At 48.3% G+C, this 23,785-nt stretch overlaps 1 protein-coding gene across 3 annotated transcripts in view; it reads left to right on the top strand.

Annotated features, from left to right (window-relative positions):
* LOC106573467 (semaphorin-4B) overlaps nt 1-23,785 on the top strand; it is a 137,626-nt gene that overhangs the window by 66,551 nt on the left and 47,290 nt on the right. For all 3 annotated transcript variants that reach the window (XM_014148547.2, XM_014148546.2, XM_014148544.2), the window contains exons 3-5: nt 6,387-6,547; nt 6,908-6,970; nt 7,552-7,650. In XM_014148547.2, coding sequence (XP_014004022.1) covers nt 6,387-6,547; nt 6,908-6,970; nt 7,552-7,650 — 323 coding nt within the window. The remainder of the gene's footprint in view (nt 1-6,386; nt 6,548-6,907; nt 6,971-7,551; nt 7,651-23,785) is intronic.

The following is a 23,785-nucleotide window of genomic DNA, read 5'->3' as shown; positions in this document are numbered from 1 at the left end:
GTGTGTCTGTGTGGTTTGGTTGTGGGGTCACACAGGAAGTGCTCCCAGTCAAAGAAAGCTGCTCTCTCTGAGGGTGTGGGATGGATGGAAGGACGGACAGATGGGGGCCTGGGTATAGCGATACGGTGAGAGAGCTGGCACACTGACAGGAAGAGAAATGTGTGACTGGCAGCTGTGTCAGGTGGAGGCTGTGTCTTTCAGTCAGAGCCAGCAGGTTAAATAGGACTGTGTTGAATTAACTCTGAGCCTGTCTGTGAAATGGAGACTGGGAGCTGTGATATGCACCAATGTTGTCCTTGGACTGAGTCTATCCAAATGAATGTTCAAAACAGTGACAAACCCCGCAGTGATAGCAGAAAACAGTGTTGTGATCATTTTAACCACACCTGCCAATGCAGTTCCCTTTGCACACGTGCAAGGTTGTTAGCCTAGATAGCCATGTCTCCTCTCCAACGGAAGTGTATTGCTATTTGAACCCAGCCTCTATTAGCTTGATTTCCCTTGTTCGTCATTGACATTGTGGGACTCATAATGAGATGTCCCTTTGATAAAAGTACTGTGGAGCTCTGGGTTGCCGGGGGCACAGGCCATGCAGGGTAGGGAGAGGGGGAGTGTGCTCAAAAAGGTGAGGGCACGCTAGTTGTGATAGTTTGTTGTGACTATTCATTTGTTACACTGTGCCCACTTACCTGCCCTCCCTAACACCCCCCCCCCTTCTTTAGCTCCGGCAGACATCCCCCTGTCTCCCAAGCTCCAGAAGACACTAGCAGCTCTTGAATGCTTCTGCTTCCTCTGAACACTAAACAGGCCAGACCTCTTCTCTTCCCAGAGTAGACTACAGCACAGCGTTTCCATGGCTGCCTGCGTTGTCATGGGATGGCCCCCGGGAGTCAACCTCAGACGCTCTAACAACAATAGATTGGAGTCTGTCTGAAAGAGTCTGTCTGTATGGTGACTGGGGGACAGTACAGACAGACACTGACCCACAGTTATTCCAATTCACTATTTGGGTTTGTCATCCCTGGGCTAGAAATTGTATTTGATTTCCAAATCATATTTTGTCCCTTTGAGATCAGCAATCATGTTATCTTTACCTCCTAAATTATGCCATTGTAATAGCACCTTTAAACAAAATTCTTAACAGCAGCACCAGTATATTCAGGCAGACAGACTCTGTCTGTATTTATTATATCTTGTATTAGATCTTTATTCAATATATTTACCCCCTTGAGTTGTTTTTATAGCCCTCCTTGCAGCTGCACTTCTTCTGCCAAAAGCCTCACATTCCATATGTTACCATTTCCTGGAAATGTGTTGAATTGCTCAAATCGTTGACACATTTTATAGGGTCATTTTCTTGGATCAGTCCAGATTATTATCTTAGATTTATTAGCAATTATCTTAGTTTGCTCCATGAATAATTAATCAATGCAAGCCATCTGATGCATGGAAATAATATTATTCTGGACACACATTACCTTGTTGTCACGTTGGCATGAAGAGATTTGGGAGACAGGCGCAGGAATGCGTAATAGTTTTTTTTATTATGCTCTAATTATGGCGTGCCATGTAAAGGCACGGGACGAAGACCAAACAAACATGTAACAAAAACACAGGGTTGAAACCCAAACAAAAGAGTGAGGAGTACCTCGAATAAATAACACTAGCACACAAAGGGGGAGGAGTTGCAATATGCTGCAGAGATAGCTTGCAAAGTTCTGTCATACTTTCCAGGTCTATGCCCAAACAGTTCGAGCTTCTAATTTTAAAAATGTATCTCTCCAGAAATAAGTCTCACCGTTGTCGCCTGTTATAGACCCCCCTCAGCTCCCAGCTGTGCCCTGGACACCACATGTGAATTGATTGCCCCTCATCTATCGTCAGAGTTAGTTCTGTTAGGTGACCTAAACTGGGATATGCTTAACACCCCGGCAGTCCTACAAGCTAAGCTAGATGCCCTCAATCTCACACAAATCATCAAGGAACCCACCAGGTACAACCCTAAATCTGTAAACATGGGCACCCTCATAGATATTATCCTGACCAACTTGCCCTCCAAATACACCTCTGCTGTTTTCAATCAGGATCTCAGCGATCACTACCTCATTGCCTGCATCCGATATGGGTCTGCGGTCAAACGACCACCCCTCATCACTGTCAAACGCTCCCTAAAACACTTCTGCGAGCAGGCCTTTCTAATCGACCTGGCCCGGGTATCCTGGAAGGATATGGACCTCATCCCGTCAGTCGAGGATGCCTGATCGTTCTTTAAAAGTAATTTCCTCACCATCTTAAATAAGCATTCTCCTTTCAAAAAATGTAGAACTAAGAACAGATATAGCCCTTGGTTCACTCCAGACCTGACTGCCCTTGACCAGCTCAAAAACATCCTGTGGCGGACTGCAATAGCATCGAATAGTCCCCACGATATGCAACTGTTCAGGGAAGTCAGGAACCAATACACGCAGTCAGTCAGGAAAGCATAGGCTAGCTTTTTCAAACAGAAATTTGCATCTTGTAGCTCTAACTCCAAAAAGTTTTGGGACACTGTAAAGTCCATGGAGAACAAGAACACCTCCTCCCAGCTGTTCACTGCACTGAGGCTAGGTAACATGGTCACCACCGATAAATCCATGACAATCGAAAGTTTCAATAAGCAGTTTTCTACGGCTGGCCATGCTTTCCTCCTGGCTACCCCAACCCCGGCCAACAGCTCCGTCCCCCCCGCAGCTACTTGCCCGAGCCTCCCCAGCTTCTCCTTCACCCAATTCCAGATTGCAGATGTTCTGAAAGAGCTGCAAAACCTGGACCCGTACAAATCAGATGGGCTCGACAATCTGGACCCTCTATTTCTGAAACTATCCGCTGCCATTGATGCAACCCCTATTACCAGTCTGTTCAACCTCTCTTTCGTATCGTCCGAGATCCCTAAAGATTGGAAAGCTGCCGCGGTCATCCCCCTTTTCAAAAGGGGTGACACTCTAGACCAAAACTGTTATAGACCTATATCCATCCTGCCCTGCCTTTCTAAAGTCTTCAAAAGCCAAGTTAATAAACAGATCACTGACCATTTCGAATCCCACCGTACCTTCTCCGCTGTGCAATCTGGTTTCCAAGCTGGTCACAGGTGCACCTTAGCCACGCTCAAGGTCCTAAACGATATCATAACCGCCATCGATAAAAGACAGTACTGTGCAGCCGTCTTCATCGACCTGGCCAAGGCTTTCGACTCTGTCAATCACCGTATTCTTATCGGCAGACTCAATAGCCTTGGTTTCTCAAATGACTTCCTTGTCTGGTTCACCAACTTCGCAGACAGAGTTCAGTGTGTCAAATCGGAGGGCCTGTTGTCCGGACCTCTGGCAGTCTCTATGGGGGTATCACAGGGTTCAATTCTCGGGCCGACTCTTTTCTCTGTATATATCAATGATGTCGCTCTTGCTGGTGGTGATTCTCTGATCCACCTCTACGCAGACGACACCGTTCTATACACATCTGGCCCTTCTTTGGACACTGTGTTAACTAACCTCCAAATGAGCTTCAATGCCATACAACACTCCTTCCGTGGCCTCCAACTGCTCTTAAACACTAGTAAAACCAAATGCATGCTTTTCAACCATTCGCTGCCCACACCCGCACGCCCGACTAGCATCACTACCCTGGACGGTTCTGACCTAGAATACGTGGACAACTACAAATACCTAGGTGTCTGGCTAGACTGTAAACTCTCGTTCCAGACTCATATTAAACATCTCCAATCCAAAATCAAATCTAGAATCAGCTTTCTATTTCACAACAAAGCCTCCTTCACTCATACCGGCAAACTTACCCTAGTAAAACTGACTATCCCACCGATCCTCGACTTCGGCGATGTCATCTACAAAATAGCTTCCTATACCCTACTCAGCAAACTGGATGCAGTCTATCACAGTGCCATCCGTTTTGTTACCAAAGCCCCTTATACCACCCACCACTGCGACCTGTATGCTCTCGTCGGCTGGCCCTCGCTACATATTCGTTGCCAGATCCACTGGCTCCATGTCATCTATAAGTCTATGCTAGGTAAAGCTCTGCCTTATCTCAGCTCACTGGTCACGATAACAACACCCACCCGTAGCACGCGTTCCAGCAGGTATATCTCACTGGTCATCCCCAAAGCCAACACCTCCTTTGGCCGCTTTTCCTTCCAGTTCTCTGCTGCCAGTGACTGGAACGAATTGCAAAAATCGCTGAAGCTGGAGACTTATATTTCCCTCACTAACTTTAAACATCAGCTATCTGAGCAGCTAACCAATCCCATAGAACACAGATCCCCCAAAACACAGTGGGGAAATGACTGCCTAAATATGATCCCCAATCAGAGACAACGATAAACAGCTGCCTCTGATTGGGAACCATACCAGGCCAAAATAGAAATAAATAAACTAGAATGCCCACCCTAGTTGCACCCCGACCTAACCAAAATAGAGAATAAAGGATCTCCAAGGTTAGGGCGTGACAGGAATGGGCAGACATGCAACATAAATGGACAACCATGTTGAGTATTGTTAGGCTATACACAACATTGTATACAAACCTCATCACTGCAGTGTGACACAATGGAAATAGAAACCTGACTAATGACTGGCTGAAATTATAAAACGAAAGTATCACACTATTTAAACCCACATGGATTCCCTTAATGGTACACAATTACCCGCCTCATTGTGCCTCCCTCAGCAGTGCTCAGAGAATATGACAGTGGTGATCTAACTCTAACTGTGTAGATACCCTCCTCTGTGGAAATCCCTCTAACCCCTTGTTTTGGTTCAAGCTCCAGCCTTTGTCTTAGCATGGGCAAATTACTGTTCAATTTGCCCAACGCTCTAAGGGAGGAAAAGAGCGAGAGAGAGAGGGAAGAAAAGAGGAGAGAGGAAATGAGGTGAGAGAGGGAAGATGGAGGAGAGGAGAGAAGGAAGGAGAGAGGGTAAATGGCACTAGCATAGAGCGCCAATCATACTACATCCTGTAATCACAGACAGAGAGGGAGCAGTCCCGGTGGGCTTGGGTTTTTGCTATGTAGACTAGAGAGGATCCTGTTGTTGTTTTGCAGCATGATTTTGTGGCAAAAAGGCCCCCTGTTGCTGTGTTGATGCACTACAAGTAGCCTGTAGTTTCCCCTGGTGAAGCGAACCCTCTCTACACACCTTCTGTCGTCTGTGGTGGGGTTAGCAGGCCGGGAGGTAACTACACACTACCTAGAAGTATTTGGCTTTTAATCAATAAGGCAGTAATGTCCTCTGAGAATCACTTAGTAGGCGTTGTTTAGATGACAGAATGTTCTCCATGTTGCTAATGTTGGACTGGCATAAAGACAAAGTGTTTGACCGTGGCCAGCTCAAAAGACTTCCACTCTGCAACAGTGCGCTGAATGTGGAGCTTTGACAGCAACGCTGAAGGCTTAGAGAGAGAGTCAATGATAAGACACGTGGCTACAGGCTGCAGACAGAGTGAGGGCTTTTGAAGGGGTGTCAGGATGGTGAGAGACAGATTGGGTGCCGTCTCTCGCTCTCTTTCTCTGCGGCCCACTCCAGAGGTGATGAGAGAGGGTGATAAGACTGGAGGCTGCTAATGTATACTGTTAACTGAACACACACAAACAAACACACACACACATACAGGAGGCCAGGCTCTGTCCATCTCTCCTATTGTAGCTCCCCTGTAGCGATTGAGAGAGACAGCCTGCTAGGCCAGACAGTGTTGTTGTCATGGGAACAAATATACAGCCTGAAGGAGCACTGTCAGTAATGACATGGTGTGCTGGTGTCTCTGGTTAAGACACAACATCTGTCTTTATCCTGCTCATGGTGTTATGTGACCACACACACACACACACACACACACACACACACACACACACACACACACACACGCACACACACAGCAGTTTTGATGTTTAATTCTTGCCCAGAAGGCTCTTTGCAGGCTGATATTGCAGTAATACATTCTGTTCAGTAGCCCTTTCCTGCAATCAAATGACCAAATCGCCCTCTAGTGGCCCATGGATAGAATGTTAATAAAAATTTTTCATAATGAATGAACAATTTTTGTTAGTGCAGAAAATCTGCTGTTTCTATGTCAAACGTTTTGGTGTTATTTCAGTCTTCTGTGATGTCTATAAAGTGTAATATTGGTATGCAAACCCAACATTGAATGCATTTATATCTGACATGGTACAGGTGTTTTCTTTTTTTTTAAGACCAACCCCATGTGTGTGAGGTGTATATTTGAGTTTCATAGTAGGTTTGCATAAAATACTTACAAAGAAACATTCTGTGACCCTGTTTTAGCCCACTGCAGTAAGGTTAATATTTCTGCTCTTTTTTCTGTTTTTCCTCTCTCCCCAGATGCAAAGGAGAGATCAGCCAAGAGATTCTCTGTGGATGGAGTCTACAATTACACATCTCTGCTCCTCAGTAAGGAAGATAACATGCTCTATGTTGGAGCACGAGAGGAGCTCTTCGCCCTCAACCTCTCTGATATCAGCAGAGTCAAACTACAACGCAATGTAAGTGGACACGAGTGTGTCTGTGTGAATATTGAAACATTTGTATTTTTAGAGGTGGTATGTGATACCCTCTGCTCTCAGATACACATCTTCACAGTACTGGTGTGTGTGTGTGTGTGTGTGTGTGTGTGTGTGTGTGTGTGTGTGTGTGTGTGTGTGTGTGTGTGTGTGTGTGTGTGTGTGTGTGTGTGTGTGTGTGTGTGTGTGTGTGTGTGTGTGTGTGTGTGTGCGAAGAGATGTGAATTATATAACTTATATGGTGTATGTCATCTTGTGGACAGTGCTCGGCAGCTACTTTCTTTACAGCTCTATGATGTGTCTTAGTAATGTGCCTGACACCTGTACTCTCCTCTCCTGTAGCTTACATGGAGCACCCCGAAAATGAAGAGAGACGAGTGCAGTTTCAAAGGCAAAGACCTACAGGTGAGTACACTGCGCTACATGTGTGGAACTCTAGTGACAATATTTACACTTCCATTCCAGTCCTTAGGCTTGTTTTTAAGCCATAGTACTGAAAATGAACTTAGTCAGAGGCAGTGGAAGTTCTAATTTAAGTACATATCCATTCAGCAGTGGTGGCCTGAGTGATTATTTTACAGCCAGATAAAATGTTTATTCATCCCATCTAACCAATCCCCTGTGATTGTGGTGAAACCTCAATTCTGTGGGAAGTATATTATCAGAAGGCCATATTGTATGATTCATTTATGGTTAATTGATTGGTTGGTTGGGGTACAGAGGCTCATAGACCAGGATCTTGATGAAGACACTCTAATCCGTTTTCTGTGTGAGACAGTCACTCAGACGTTTGTCACACTGCTGCCAACAGCCCTCCCAGGCTATTTGGAAGCAATTCATTCCGGCCAAGTAATGTGGGAATATGCTTGGAGAGTCGCCTAACGAGCTACTCCATTCAACCTGAGTAACTCTCCCTCCAGAATAGTTTGTGGAAACATATGAATCATATTAACGATGCTCTCTCCTCTCCTGTGTCTTTAATGCAGACGGATTGCTTCAATTACATCAAGATTTTACTGCGTGTGAATAGTACCCATCTATACGTGTGTGGAACGTACGCCTTCAGCCCAATCTGTGCATACATAGTAAGTGTTTCATTTTTTACTCTGCTGCAGCATACGGCACACAATTCCACAATGCATGTGTAATGTATTGAGAACCACCATGCCTGTGTGCTTTAGAGAGAACCACCATGCCTGTGTGCTGTAGAGAGAACCACCATGCCTGTGTGCTGTAGAGAGAACCACCATGCCTGTGTGTTGTAGAGAGAACCACCATGCCTGTGTGCTGTAGAGAGAACCACCATGTCTGTGTGTTGTAGAGAACTACCATGCCTGTGTGTTGTAGAGAGAACCACCATGTCTGTGTGTTGTAGAGAACCACCATGCCTGTGTGTTATAGAGAGAACCACCATGTCTGTGTGCTGTAGAGAGAACCACCATGCCTGTGTGTTGTAGAGAGAACCACCATGCCTGTGTGCTGTAGAGAACCACCATGCCTGTGTGTTGTAGAGAGAACCACCACGTCTGTGTGTTGTAGAGAGAACCACCATGTCTGTGTGTTGTAGAGAACTACCATGCCTGTGTGTTGTAGAGAACCACCAAGTCTGTGTGTTGTAGAGAGAACCACCATGTCTGTGTGTTGTAGAGAACCACCATGCCTGTGTGTTGTAGAGAACTACCATGCCTGTGTGTTGTAGAGAGAACCACCATGTCTGTGTGTTGTAGAGAGAACCACCATGTCTGTGTGTTGTAGAGAGAACCACCATGTCTGTGTGTTGTAGAGAACTACCATGCCTGTGTGTTGTAGAGAGAACCACCATGTCTGTGTGTTGTAGAGAGAACCACCATGTCTGTGTGTTGTAGAGAGAACCACCATGCCTGTGTGTTGTATAGAGAACCACAATGCTTGTGTGTTGTAGAGAGAACCACCATGCTTGTGTGTTGTAGAGAACCACCATGCCTATGTGTTGTAGAGAACCACCATGCCTGTGTGTTGTAGAGAACCACCATGTATGTGTGTTGTAGAGAGAACCACCATGTCTGTGTGTTGTAGAGAACCACCATGCCTTTGTGTTGTAGAGAGAACCACCATGTCTGTGTGCTGTAGAGAGAACCACCATGCCTGTGTGTTGTAGAGAACCATCATGCCTGTGTGCTTTAGAGAGAACCACCACGCCTGTGTGTTGTAGAGAGAACCACCATGCCTGTGTGTTGTAGAGAGAACCACCATGCCTGTGTGCTATAGAGAGAACCACCATGTCTGTGTGCTGTAGAGAGAACCACCATGCCTGTGTGTTGTAGAGAACCACCATGCCTGTGTGTTGTAGAGAGAACCACCATGCCTGTGTGCTGTAGAGAGAACCACCATGCCTGTGTGCTTTAGAGAGAACCACCACGCCTGTGTGCTATAGAGAGAACCACCATGTCTGTGTGCTGTAGAGAGAACCACCATGCCTGTGTGTTGTAGAGAACCACCATGCCTGTGTGTTGTAGAGAGAACCACCATGCCTGTGTGCTGTAGAGAGAAGCACCATGCCTGTGTGTTGTAGAGAAGCACCATGCCTGTGTGTTGTAGAGAACCACCATGCCTGTGTGCTGTAGAGAGAACCACCATGCCTGTGTGCTGAAGAGAGAACCATCATGCCTGTGTGTTGTAGAGAGAAACACCATGCCTGTGTGTTGTAGAGAGAACCACCATGCCTGTGTGTTGTAGAGTGAACCACCATGTCTGTGTGTTGTAGAGAACCACCATGCCTGTGTGTTGTAGAGAACCACCATGCCTGTGTGTTGTAGAGAACCACCATGCCTGTGTGTTGTAGAGAACCACCATGTATGTGTGTTGTAGAGAGAACCACCATGTCTGTGTGTTGTAGAGAACCATCATGTCTGTGTGTTGTAGAGAACCACCATGCCTGTATGTTGTAGAGAGAACCACCATGCCTGTGTGTTGTAGAGAGAACCACCATGCCTGTGTGTTGTAGAGAGAACCACCATGTCTGTGTGTTGTAGAGAGAACCACCATGCCTGTGTGTTGTAGAGAGAACCACCATGCCTGTGTGTTGTAGAGAGAACCACCATGCCTGTGTGTTGTAGAGAACCACCATGCCTGTGTGTTGTAGAGAGAACCACCATGCCTGTGTCCTGTTGAGAACCACCATGTCTGTGTGTTGCAGAGAACCACCATGCCTGTGTGTTGTAGAGAGAACCACCATGCCTGTGTGCTGTAGAGAACCACCATGTCTGTGTGTTGTAGAGAACCACCATGCCTGTGTGTTGTAGAGAGAACCACCATGCCTGTGTGTTGTCGAGAGAACCACCATGCCTGTGTGTTGTAGAGAGAACCACCATGCCTGTGTGTTGTAGAGAGAACCACCATGCCTGTGTGTTGTAGAGAGAACCACCATGCCTGTGTGTTGTAGAGAGAACCACCATGCCTGTGTGTTGTAGAGAACCACCATGCCTGTGTGCTTTAGAGAGAACCACCACGCCTGTGTGCTATAGAGAGAACCTCCATGTCTGTGTGCTGTAGAGAGAACCACCATGCCTGTGTGTTGTAGAGAACCACCATGCCTGTGTGTTGTAGGGAACCACCATGCCTGTGTGCTGTAGAGAGAACCACCATGCCTGTGTGCTTTAGAGAGAACCACCATGCCTGTGTGCTGTAGAGAGAACCACCATGCCTGTGTGTTGTAGGGAACCACAATGCCTGTGTGCTGTAGAGAAAACCACCATGCCTGTGTGCTTTAGAGAGAACCACCATGCCTGTGTGCTGTAGAGAGAACCACCATGCCTGTGTGCTGTAGAGACAACCACCATGCCTGTGTGTTGTAAAGAACCACCATGCCTGTGTGTTGTAGAGAACCACCATGCCTGTGTGTTGTAGAGAACCACCATGCCTGTGTGTTGTAGAGAACCACCATGCCTGTGTGTTGTAGAGAACCACCATGCCTGTGTGTTGTAGAGAACCACCATGTATGTGTGTTGTAGAGAGAACAACCATGTCTGTGTGTTGTAGAGAGAACCACCATGTCTGTGTGTTGTAGAGAACCATCATGTCTGTGTGTTGTAGAGAACCATCATGTCTGTGTGTTGTAGAGAGAACCACCATGTCTGTGTGTTGTACAGAACCATCATGCCTGTGTGCTTTAGAGAGAACCACCACGCCTGTGTGTTGTAGAGAACCACCATGCCTGTGTGTTATAGAGAGAACCACCATGTCTGTGTGCTGTAGAGAGAACCACCATGCCTGTGTGTTGTAGAGAACCACCATGCCTGTGTGTTGTAGAGAGAACCACCATGCCTGTGTGCTGTAGAGAGAACCACCATGCCTGTGTGTTGTAGAGAGAACCACCATGCCTGTGTGCTGTAGAGAACCACCATGCCTGTGTGTTGTAGAGAGAACCACCACGTCTGTGTGTTGTAGAGAGAACCACCATGTCTGTGTGTTGTAGAGAGAACCACCATGTCTGTGTGTTGTAGAGAACCACCATGCCTTTGTGTTGTAGAGAGAACCACCATGTCTGTGTGCTGTAGAGAGAACCACCATGCCTGTGTGTTGTAGAGAACCATCATGCCTGTGTGCTTTAGAGAGAACCACCACGCCTGTGTGTTGTAGAGAGAACCACCATGCCTGTGTGTTGTAGAGAGAACCACCATGCCTGTGTGCTTTAGAGAGAACCACCACGCCTGTGTGCTATAGAGAGAACCACCACGCCTGTGTGTTGTAGAGAGAACCAACATGCCTGTGTGTTGTAGAGAGAACCACCATGCCTGTGTGTTGTAGAGAGAACCACCATGCCTGTGTGTTGTAGAGAACCACCATGCCTGTGTGTTGTAGGGAACCACCATGCCTGTGTGCTGTAGAGAGAACCACCATGCCTGTGTGCTTTAGAGAGAACCACCATGCCTGTGTGCTGTAGAGAGAACCACCATGCCTGTGTGTTGTAGGGAACCACAATGCCTGTGTGCTGTAGAGAAAACCACCATGCCTGTGTGCTTTAGAGAGAACCACCATGCCTGTGTGCTGTAGAGAGAACCACCATGCCTGTGTGCTGTAGAGAGAACCACCATGCCTGTGTGTTGTAGAGAACCACCATGCCTGTGTGTTGTAGAGAACCACCATGCCTGTGTGTTGTAGAGAACCACCATGCCTGTGTGCTGAAGAGAGAACCACCATGCCTGTGTGCTGTAGAGAGAACCACCATGCCTGTGTGTTGTAGAGAACCACCATGCCTGTGTGTTGTAGAGAACCACCATGCCTGTGTGTTGTAGAGAACCACCATGCCTGTGTGTTGTAGAGAACCACCATGCCTGTGTGTTGTAGAGAACCACCATGTATGTGTGTTGTAGAGAGAACAACCATGTCTGTGTGTTGTAGAGAGAACCACCATGTCTGTGTGTTGTAGAGAACCATCATGTCTGTGTGTTGTAGAGAACCATCATGTCTGTGTGTTGTAGAGAGAACCACCATGTCTGTGTGTTGTACAGAACCATCATGCCTGTGTGCTTTAGAGAGAACCACCACGCCTGTGTGTTGTAGAGAGAACCACCACGCCTGTGTGTTGTAGAGAACCACCATGCCTGTGTGTTGTAGAGAGAACCACCATGTCTGTGTGCTGTAGAGAGAACCACCATGCCTGTGTGTTGTAGAGAACCACCATGCCTGTGTGTTGTAGAGAGAACCACCATGCCTGTGTGCTGTAGAGAACCACCATGCCTGTGTGTTGTAGAGAGAACCACCACGTCTGTGTGTTGTAGAGAGAACCACCATGTCTGTGTGTTGTAGAGAACTACCATGCCTGTGTGTTGTAGAGAACCACCAAGTCTGTGTGTTGTAGAGAACCACCATGTCTGTATGTTGTAGAGAACCACCATGCCTGTGTGTTGTAGAGAACTACCATGCCTGTGTGTTGTAGAGAGAACCACCATGTCTGTGTGTTGTAGAGAGAACCACCATGTCTGTGTGTTGTAGAGAGAACCACCATGGCTGTGTGTTGTAGAGAACTACCATGCCTGTGTGTTGTAGAGAGAACCACCATGTCTGTGTGTTGTAGAGAGAACCACCATGTCTGTGTGTTGTAGAGAGAACCACCATGCCTGTGTGTTGTATAGAGAACCACCATGCTTGTGTGTTGTAGAGAGAACCACCATGCTTGTGTGTTGTAGAGAACCACCATGCCTATGTGTTGTAGAGAACCACCATGCCTGTGTGTTGTAGAGAACCACCATGTATGTGTGTTGTAGAGAGAACCACCATGTCTGTGTGTTGTAGAGAACCACCATGCCTTTGTGTTGTAGAGAGAACCACCATGTCTGTGTGCTGTAGAGAGAACCACCATGCCTGTGTGTTGTAGAGTACCATCATGCCTGTGTGCTTTAGAGAGAACCACCACGCCTGTGTGTTGTAGAGAGAACCACCATGCCTGTGTGTTGTAGAGAGAACCACCATGCCTGTGTGCTTTAGAGAGAACCACCACGCCTGTGTGCTATAGAGAGAACCACCACGCCTGTGTGCTATAGAGAGAACCACCATGTCTGTGTGCTGTAGAGAGAACCACCATGCCTGTGTGTTGTAGAGAACCACCATGCCTGTGTGTTGTAGAGAGAACCACCATGCCTGTGTGCTGTAGAGAGAACCACCATGCCTGTGTGCTGAAGAGAGAACCATCATGCCTGTGTGCTGTAGAGAGAAGAACCATGTCTGTGTGTTGTAGAGAGAACCACCATGTCTGTGTGTTGTAGAGAACCATCATGTCTGTGTGTTGTAGAGAACCACCATGCCTGTATGTTGTAGAGAGAACCACCATGCCTGTGTGTTGTAGAGAGAACCACCATGCCTGTGTGTTGTAGAGAGAACCACCATGTCTGTGTGTTGTAGAGAGAACCACCATGTCTGTGTGTTGTAGAGAGAACCACCATGCCTGTGTGTTGCAGAGAACCACCATGCCTGTGTGTTGTAGAGAGAACCACCATGCCTGTGTGCTGTAGAGAACCATCATGTCTGTGTGTTGTAGAGAACCATCATGTCTGTGTGTTGTAGAGAGAACCACCATGTCTGTGTGTTGTGGAGAACCACCATGCCTGTGTGTTGTAGAGAGAACCACCATGCTTGTGTGTTGTAGAGAACAACCATGCCTGTGTGTTGTAGAGAACCACCATGTATGTGTGTTGTAGAGAGAACCACCATGTCTGTGTGTTGTAGAGAAAACCACCATGTCTGTGTGTTGTAGAGAACCACCATGTCTGTGTGTTGTAGAGAACCATCATGCCTGTGTGCTTTAGAGAGAACCACCACGCCTGTGTGTTGTAGAGAGAACCACCACGCCTGTGTGTTGTAGAGAACCACCATGCCTGTGTGCTTTAGAGAGAACCACCACGCCTGTGTGCCATAGAGAGAACCACCATGTCTGTGTACTGTAGAGAGAACCACAATGCCTGTGTGTTGTAGAGAAACACCATGCCTGTGTGTTGTAGAGAGAACCACCATGCCTGTGTGCTGTAGAGAGAAGCACCATGCCTGCGTGTTGCAGAGAACCAACATGCCTGTGTGTTGTAGAGAGAACCACCATGTCTGTGTGTTGTAGAGAACCACCATGCCTGTGTGTTGTAGAGAACCACCATGCCTGTGTGCTGTAGAGAGAACCACCATGGCTGTGTGCTTTAGAGAGAACCACCATGCCTGTGTGCTGTAGAGATAACCACCATGTCTGTGTGTTGTAGAGAACCATCATGTCTGTGTGTTGTAGAGAACCACCATGCCTGTGTGTTGTAGAGAGAATCACCATGCCTGTGTGTTGTAGAGAGAACCACCATGCCTGTGTGTTGTAGAGAGAACCACCATGTCTGTGTGTTGTAGAGAACCACCATGTCTGTGTGTTGTAGAGAACCACCATGTCTGTGTGTTGTAGAGAACCACCATGTCTGTGTGTTGCAGAGAACCACCATGCCTGTGTGTTGTAGAGAGAACCACCATGCCTGTGTGCTGTAGAGAACCACCATGTCTGTGTGCTGTAGAGAACCACCATGCCTGTGTGTTGTAGAGAGAACCAGCATGCCTGTGTGTTGTAGAGAGAACCACCATGCCTGTGTGTTGTAGAGAGAACCACCATGCCTGTGTGTTGTAGAGAACCACCATGCCTGTGTGCTTTAGAGAGAACCACCACGCCTGTGTGCTATAGAGAGAACCATCATGCCTGTGTGTTGTAGAGAACCACCATGCCTGTGTGCTTTAGAGAGAACCACCACGCCTGTGTGCTATAGAGAGAACCACCATGTCTGTGTGCTGTAGAGAACCACCATGCCTGTGTGTTGTAGAGAGAACCACCATGCCTGTGTTCTGTAGAGAGAAGCACCATGCCTGTGTGTTGTAGAGAACCACCATGCGTGTGTGTTGTAGGGAACCACCATGCCTGTGTGCTGTAGAGAGAACCACCATGCCTGTGTGCTTTAGAGAGAACCACCATGCCTGTGTGCTGTAGAGAGAACCACCATGCCTGTGTGCTGTAGAGAGAACCACCATGCCTGTGTGCTGTAGAGAGAACCACCATGCCTGTGTGCTGTAGAGAGAACCACCATGCCTGTGTGTTGTAGAGAACCACCATGCCTGTGTGTTGTATAGAGAACCACCGTGCCTGTGTGCTGAAGAGAGAACCATCGTGCATGTGTGCTGTAGAGAGAACCATCACGCCTGTGTGTTGTAGAGAACCACCATGCCTGTGTGTTGTAGAGAACCACCATGCCTGTGTGTTGTAGGGAACCACCATGCCTGTGTGCTGTAGAGAGAACCACCATGCCTGTGTGCTTTCGAGAGAACCACCATGCCTGTGTGCTGTAGAGAGAACCACCATGCCTGTGTGTTGTAGGGAACCACAATGCCTGTGTGCTGTAGAGAGAACCACCATGCCTGTGTGCTTTAGAGAGAACCACCATGCCTGTGTGCTGTAGAGAGAACCACCATGCCTGTGTGCTGTAGAGAGAACCACCATGCCTGTGTGTTGTAGAGAACCACCATGCCTGTGTGTTGTAGAGAGAACCACCGTGCCTGTGTGCTGAAGAGAGAACCATCGTGCCTGTGTGCTGTAGAAAGAACCACCATGCCTGTGTGTTGTAGAGAACCACCATGCCTGTGTGTTGTAGAGAACCACCATGCCTGTGTGTTGTAGAGAACCATCATGTCTGTGTGTTGTAGAGAACCATCATGTCTGTGTGTTGTAGAGAGAACCACCATGTCTGTGTGTTGTAGAGAACCACCATGCCTGTGTGTTGTAGAGAACCACCATGTATGTGTGTTGTAGAGAGAACCACCATGTCTGTGTGTTGTAGAGAGAACCACCATGTCTGTGTGTTGTAGAGAACCACCATGTCTGTGTGTTGTACAGAACCATCATGCCTGTGTGCTTTAGAGAGAACCACCACTCCTGTGTGTTGTAGAGAGAACCACCACGCCTGTGTGTTGTAGAGAACCACCACGCCTGTGTGCTTTAGAGAGAACCACCACGCCTGTGTGCTATAGAGAGAACCACCATGTCTGTGTGCTGTAGAGAGAACCACAATGCCTGTGTGTTGTAGAGAAACACCATGCCTGTGTGTTGTAGAGAGAACCACCATGCCTGTGTGCTGTAGAGAGAAGCACCATGCCTGCGTGTTGCAGAGAACCAACATGCCTGTGTGTTGTAGAGAGAACCACCATGCCTATGTGTTGTAGAGATCCGCCATGCCTGTGTGTTGTAGAGAACCACCATGTATGTGTGTTGTAGAGAGAACCACCATGTCTGTGTGTTGTAGAGAACCACCATGTCTGTGTGCTTTAGAGAGAACCACCATGTCTGTGTGTTGTAGAGAGAACCACCATGCCTGTGTGCTTTAGAGAGAACCACCACGCCTGTGTGCTATAGAGAGAACGACCATGTCTGTGTGCTGTAGAGAGAACCCCCATGCCTGTGTGTTGTAGAGAACCACCATGCCTGTGTGTTGTAGAGAGAACCACCATGCCTGTGTGCTGTAGAGAGAAGCACCATGCCTGCGTGTTGCAGAGAACCAACATGCCTGTGTGTTGTAGAGAGAACCACCATGTCTGTGTTTTGTAGAGAACCACCATGCCTGTGTGTTGTAGAGAACCACCATGCCTGTGTGCTGTAGAGAGAACCACCATGGCTGTGTGCTTTAGAGAGAACCACCATGCCTGTGTGCTGTAGAGATAACCACCATGTCTGTGTGTTGTAGAGAACCATCATGTCTGTGTGTTGTAGAGAACCACCATGCCTGTGTGTTGTAGAGAGAATCACCATGCCTGTGTGTTGTAGAGAGAACCACCATGCCTGTGTGTTGTAGAGAGAACCACCATGTCTGTGTGTTGTAGAGAACCACCATGACTGTGTGTTGTAGAGAACCACCATGTCTGTGTGTTGCAGAGAACCACCATGCCTGTGTGTTGTAGAGAACCACCATGCATGTGTGCTGTAGAGAACCACCATGTCTGTGTGCTGTAGAGAACCACCATGCCTGTGTGTTGTAGAGAGAACCAGCATGCCTGTGTGTTGTAGAGAGAACCATCATGCCTGTGTGTTGTAGAGAGAACCACCATGCCTGTGTGTTGTAGAGAACCACCATGCCTGTGTGCTTTAGAGAGAACCACCACGCCTGTGTGCTATAGAGAGAACCATCATGCCTGTGTGTTGTAGAGAACCACCATGCCTGTGTGCTTTAGAGAGAACCACCACGCCTGTGTGCTATAGAGAGAACCAACATGTCTGTGTGCTTTAGAGAACCACCATGCCTGTGTGTTGTAGAGAGAACCACCATGCCTGTGTTCTGTAGAGAGAAGCACCATGCCTGCGTGTTGCAGAGAACCAACATGCCTGTGTGTTGTAGAGAACCACCATGCCTGTGTGTTGTAGGGAACCACCATGCCTGTGTGCTGTAGAGAGAACCACCATGCCTGTGTGCTTTAGAGAGAACCACCATGCCTGTGTGCTGTAGAGAGAACCACCATGCCTGTGTGCTGTAGAGAGAACCACCATGCCTGTGTGCTGTAGAGAGAACCACCATGCCTGTGTGTTGTAGAGAACCACCATGCCTGTGTGTTGTATAGAGAACCACCGTGCCTGTGTGCTGAAGAGAGAACCATCGTGCATGTGTGCTGTAGAGAGAACCATCATGCCTGTGTGTTGTAGAGAACCACCATGCCTGTTTGTTGTAGAGAACCACCATGCCTGTGTGCTGTAGAGAACCACCATGCCTGTGTGTTGTAGAGAACCACCATGCCTGTGTGTTGTAGAGAACCACCATGTATGTGTGTTGTAGAGAGAACAACCATGTCTGTGTGTTGTAGATAGAACCACCATGTCTGTGTGTTGTAGAGAACCATCACGTCTGTGTGTTGTAGAGAACCACCATGTCTGTGTGTTGCAGAGAACCACCATGCCTGTGTGTTGTAGAGAACCACCATGCATGTGTGCTGTAGAGAACCACCATGTCTGTGTGCTGTAGAGAACCACCATGCCTGTGTGTTGTAGAGAGAACCAGCATGCCTGTGTGTTGTAGAGAGAACCATCATGCCTGTGTGTTGTAGAGAGAACCACCATGCCTGTGTGTTGTAGAGAACCACCATGCCTGTGTGCTTTAGAGAGAACCACCACGCCTGTGTGCTATAGAGAGAACCATCATGCCTGTGTGTTGTAGAGAACCACCATGCCTGTGTGCTTTAGAGAGAACCACCACGCCTGTGTGCTATAGAGAGAACCAACATGTCTGTGTGCTGTAGAGAACCACCATGCCTGTGTGTTGTAGAGAGAACCACCATGCCTGTGTTCTGTAGAGAGAAGCACCATGCCTGCGTGTTGCAGAGAACCAACATGCCTGTGTGTTGTAGAGAGAACCACCATGCCTGTGTGTTGTAGAGAACCACCATGCCTGTGTGTTGTAGGGAACCACCATGCCTGTGTGCTGTAGAGAGAACCACCATGCCTGTGTGCTTTAGAGAGAACCACCATGCCTGTGTGCTGTAGAGAGAACCACCATGCCTGTGTGCTGTAGAGAGAACCACCATGCCTGTGTGCTGTAGAGAGAACCACCATGCCTGTGTGTTGTAGAGAACCACCATGCCTGTGTGTTGTATAGAGAACCACCGTGCCTGTGTGCTGAAGAGAGAACCATCGTGCATGTGTGCTGTAGAGAGAACCATCATGCCTGTGTGTTGTAGAGAACCACCATGCCTGTTTGTTGTAGAGAACCACCATGCCTGTGTGCTGTAGAGAACCACCATGCCTGTGTGTTGTAGAGAACCACCATGCCTGTGTGTTGTAGAGAACCACCATGTATGTGTGTTGTAGAGAGAACAACCATGTCTGTGTGTTGTAGATAGAACCACCATGTCTGTGTGTTGTAGAGAACCATCACGTCTGTGTGTTGTAGAGAACCATCATGTCTGTGTGTTGTAGAGAACCACCATGCCTGTGTGTTGTAGAGAGAAACACCATGCCTGTGTGTTGTAGAGAGAACCACCATGCCTGTGTGTTGTAGAGAGAACCACCATGTCTGTGTGTTGTAGAGAACCACCATGTCTGTGTGTTGTAGAGAACCACCATGCCTGTGTGCTGTAGAGAACCACCAAGCCTGTGTGCTGTAGAGAGAACCACCATGTCTGTGTGTTGTAGAGAACCATCATGCCTGTGTGTTGTAGCGAGAACCACCATGCATGTGTGTTGTAGAGAGAACCACCATGCCTGGGTGTTGTAGAGAGAACCACCATGCCTGTGTGTTGTAGAGAGAACCACCATGCCTGTGTGTTGTAGAGAGAACCACCATGCCTGTGTGCTGTAGAGAGAAGCACCATGCCTGTGTGTTGTAGAGAACCAACATCCCTGTGTGTTGTAGAGAACCACCATGCCTGTGTGCTGTAGAGAGAACCACCATGCCTGTGTGCTTTAGAGAGAACCACCATGCCTGTGTGTTGTAGAGAGAACCACCATGCCTGTGCGCTGTAGAGAACCACCATGCCTGTGTGTTGTAGAGAGAACCACCATGCCTGTGTGTTGTAGAGAGAACCACCATGCCTGTGTGTTGTAGAGAGAACCACCATGCCTGTGTGTTGTAGAGAGAACCACCATGCCTGTGTGTTGTAGAGAGAACCACCATGCCTGTGTGTTGTAGAGAGAAATACCATGTCTGTGTGTTGTAGAGAACCACCATGTCTGTGTGTTGCAGAGAACCACCATGTCTGTGTGTTGGAGAGAGAACCACCATGCCTGTGTGCTGTAGAGAGAACAACCATGTCTGTGTGTTGTAGAGAACCACCATGTCTGTGTGTTGTAGAGAACCACCATGTCTGTGGGTTGCAGAGAACCATCATGCCTGTGTGTTGTAGAGAGAACCACCATGCCTGTGTGTTGTAGAGAGAACAACCATGCCTGTGTGTTGTAGAGAGAACCACCATGCCTGTGTGTTGTAGAGAACCACCATGCCTGTGTGTTGTAGAGAACCACCATGGCTGTGTGCTGTGTAGAGAACCACCATGCCTGTGTGTTGTAGAGAACCACCATGCCTGTGTGTTGTAGAGAACCACCATGCCTGTGTGTTGTATAGAGAACCACCATGCCTGTGTGTTGTAGAGAACCACCATGCCTGTGTGCTGTAGAGAGAACCACCATGTCTGTGTGTTGTAGAGAGAAATACCATGTCTGTGTGTTGTAGAGAACCACCATGTCTGTGTGTTGCAGAGAACCACCATGTCTGTGTGTTGGAGAGAGAACCACCATGCCTGTGTGCTGTAGAGAGAACAACCATGTCTGTGTGTTGTAGAGAACCACCATGTCTGTGTGTTGTAGAGAACCACCATGTCTGTGGGTTGCAGAGAACCATCATGCCTGTGTGTTGTAGAGAGAACCACCATGCCTGTGTGTTGTAGAGAGAACAACCATGCCTGTGTGTTGTAGAGAGAACCACCATGCCTGTGTGTTGTAGAGAACCACCATGCCTGTGTGTTGTAGAGAACCACCATGGCTGTGTGCTGTGTAGAGAACCACCATGCCTGTGTGTTGTAGAGAACCACCATGCCTGTGTGTTGTAGAGAACCACCATGCCTGTGTGTTGTATAGAGAACCACCATGCCTGTGTGTTGTAGAGAACCACCATGCCTGTGTGCTGTAGAGAGAACCACCATGTCTGTGTGTTGTAGAGAACCACCATGTCTGTGTGTTGTAGAGAACCACCATGTCTGTGTGTTGCAGAGAACCACCATGCCTGTGTGTTGTAGAGAGAACCACCAAGCCTGTGTGCTGTAGAGAGAACCACCATGTCTGTGTGTTGTAGAGAACCATCATGCCTGTGTATTGTAGCGAGAACCACCATGCATGTGTGTTGTAGAGAGAACCACCATGCCTGTGTGTTGTAGAGAGAACCACCATGCCTGTGTGCTGTAGAGAGAAGCACCATGCCTGTGTGTTGGAGAGAGAACCACCATGCCTGTGTGTTGTAGAGAGAAACACCATGCCTGTGTGTTGTAGAGTGAACCACCATGTCTGTGTGTTGCAGAGAACCACCATGTCTGTGTGTTGGAGAGAGAACCACCATGCCTGTGTGCTGTAGAGAGAACCACCATGCCTGTGTGTTGTAGAGAGAACCACCATGCCTGTGTGTTGTAGAGAGAACCACCATGCCTGTGTGCTGTAGAGAGAAGCACCTTGCCTGTGTGTTGTAGAGAACCAACATCCCTGTGTGTTGTAGAGAACCACCATGCCTGTGTGCTGTAGAGAGAACCACCATGCCTGTGTGCTGTAGAGAGAACCACCATGCCTGTGTGTTGTAGAGAGAACCACCATGCCTGTGTGCTGTAGAGAACCACGATGCCTGTGTGTTGTAGAGAGAACCACCATGCCTGTGTGTTGTAGAGAGAACCACCATGCCTGTGTGTTGTAGAGTGAACCACCATGCATGTGTGCTGTAGAGAGAAGCACCATACCTGTGTGTTGTAGAGAACCACCATGCCTGTGTGCTGTAGAGAGAACCACGATGCCTGTGTGCTGTAGAGAACCACCATGCCTGTGTTTTGTAGAGAGAACCACCATGCCTGTGTTTTGTACAGAGAACCACCATGCCTGTGTGTTGTAGAGAGAACCACCATGCCTGTGTGCTGTAGAGAGAACCACCATGCCTGTGTGCTGTAGAGAGAACCACCATGCCTGTGTGTTGTAGAGAGAACCACCATGCCTGTGTGTTGTAGAGAGAACCACCATGCCTGTGTGTTGTAGAGAGAACCACCATGCCTGTGTGCTGTAGAGAGAACCACCATGCCTGTGTGTTGTAGAGAGAACCACCATGCCTGTGTGTTGTAGAGAGAACCACCATGCCTGTGTGTTGTAGAGAGAACCACCATGCCTGTGTGTTGTAGAGAGAACCACCATGCCTGTGTGTTGTAGAGAGAAGCAACATGCCTGTGTGTTGTAGAGAGAACCACCATGCCTGTGTGTTGTAGAGAACCACCATGCCTGTGTGTTGTGAGAGAACCACCATGCCTGTGTGCTGTAGAGAGAACCACCATGCCTGTGTGCTGTAGAGAGAACCACCATGCCTGTGTGCTGTAGAGAGAACCACCATGCCTGTGTGTTGTAGAGAACCACCATGCCTGTGTGTTGTAGAGAGAACCACCATGCCTGTGTGTTGTAGAGAGAACCACCATGCCTGTGTGTTGTGAGAGAACCACCATGCCTGTGTGTTGTAGAGAGAACCACCATGCCTGTGTGTTGTAGAGAGAACCACCATGCCTGTGTGTTGTAGAGAGAACCACCATGCCTGTGTGTTGTAGAGAGAACCACCATGCCTGTGTGCTGTAGAGAGAACCACCATGCCTGTGTGTTGTAGAGAGAACCACCATGCCTGTGTGCTGTAGAGAGAACCACCATGCCTGTGTGTTGTAGAGAGAACCACCATGCCTGTGTGTTGTAGAGAGAACCACCATGCCTGTGTGTTGTAGAGAGAACCACCATGCCTGTGTGTTGTAGAGAGAACCACCATGCCTGTGTGTTGTAGAGAGAACCACCATGCCTGTGTGCTGTAGAGAGAACCACCATGCCTGTGTGCTGTAGAGAGAACCACCATGCCTGTGTGTTGTAGAGAGAACCACCATGCCTGTGTGTTGTAGAGAGAACCACCATGCCTGTGTGTTGTGAGAGAACCACCATGCCTGTGTGTTGTAGAGAGAACCACCATGCCTGTGTGTTGTAGAGAGAACCACCATGCCTGTGTGTTGTAGAGAGAACCACCATGCCTGTGTGTTGTAGAGAGAACCACCATGCCTGTGTGTTGTAGAGAGAACCACCATGCCTGTGTGTTGTAGAGAGAACCACCATGCCTGTGTGCTGTAGAGAGAACCACCATGCCTGTGTGCTGTAGAGAGAACCACCATGCCTGTGTGTTGTAGAGAGAACCACCATGCCTGTGTGTTGTAGAGAGAACCACCATGCCTGTGTGTTGTAGAGAGAACCACCATGCCTGTGTGTTGTAGAGAGAAGCACCATGCCTGTGTGTTGTAGAGAGAACCACCATGCCTGTGTGTTGTGAGAGAACGACCATGCCTGTGTGTTGTAGAGAACCACCATGCCTGTGTGTTGTAGAGAACCACCATGCCTGTGTGCTGTAGAGAGAACCACCATGCCTGTGTGCTGTAGAGAGAACCACCATGCCTGTGTGTTGTAGAGAGAACCACCATGCCTGTGTGCTGTAGAGAACCACCATGCCTGTGTGTTGTAGAGAGAACCACCATGCCTGTGTGTTGTAGAGAGAACCACCATGCCTGTGTGTTGTAGAGAACCACCATGCCTGTGTGCTGTAGAGAGAACCACGATGCCTGTGTGCTGTAGAGAACCACCATGCCTGTGTTTTGTAGAGAGAACCACCATGCCTGTGTTTTGTACAGAGAACCACCATGCCTGTGTGTTGTAGAGAGAACCACCATGCCTGTGTGCTGTAGAGAGAACCACCATGCCTGTGTGCTGTAGAGAGAACCACCATGCCTGTGTGTTGTAGAGAGAACCACCATGCCTGTGTGTTGTAGAGAGAACCACCATGCCTGTGTGTTGTAGAGAGAACCACCATGCCTGTGTGCTGTAGAGAGAACCGCCATGCCTGTGTGCTGTAGAGAGAACCGCCATGCCTGTGTGCTGTAGAGAGAACCACCATGCCTGTGTGTTGTAGAGAGAACCACCATGCCTGTGTGTTGTAGAGA

Source organism: Salmo salar, chromosome ssa16 (genome assembly GCF_905237065.1).
Source record: "Salmo salar chromosome ssa16, Ssal_v3.1, whole genome shotgun sequence".
NCBI classification, from domain to species: domain Eukaryota; kingdom Metazoa; phylum Chordata; class Actinopteri; order Salmoniformes; family Salmonidae; genus Salmo; species Salmo salar.
This window is presented reverse-complemented; position numbering and strand designations above follow the sequence as displayed.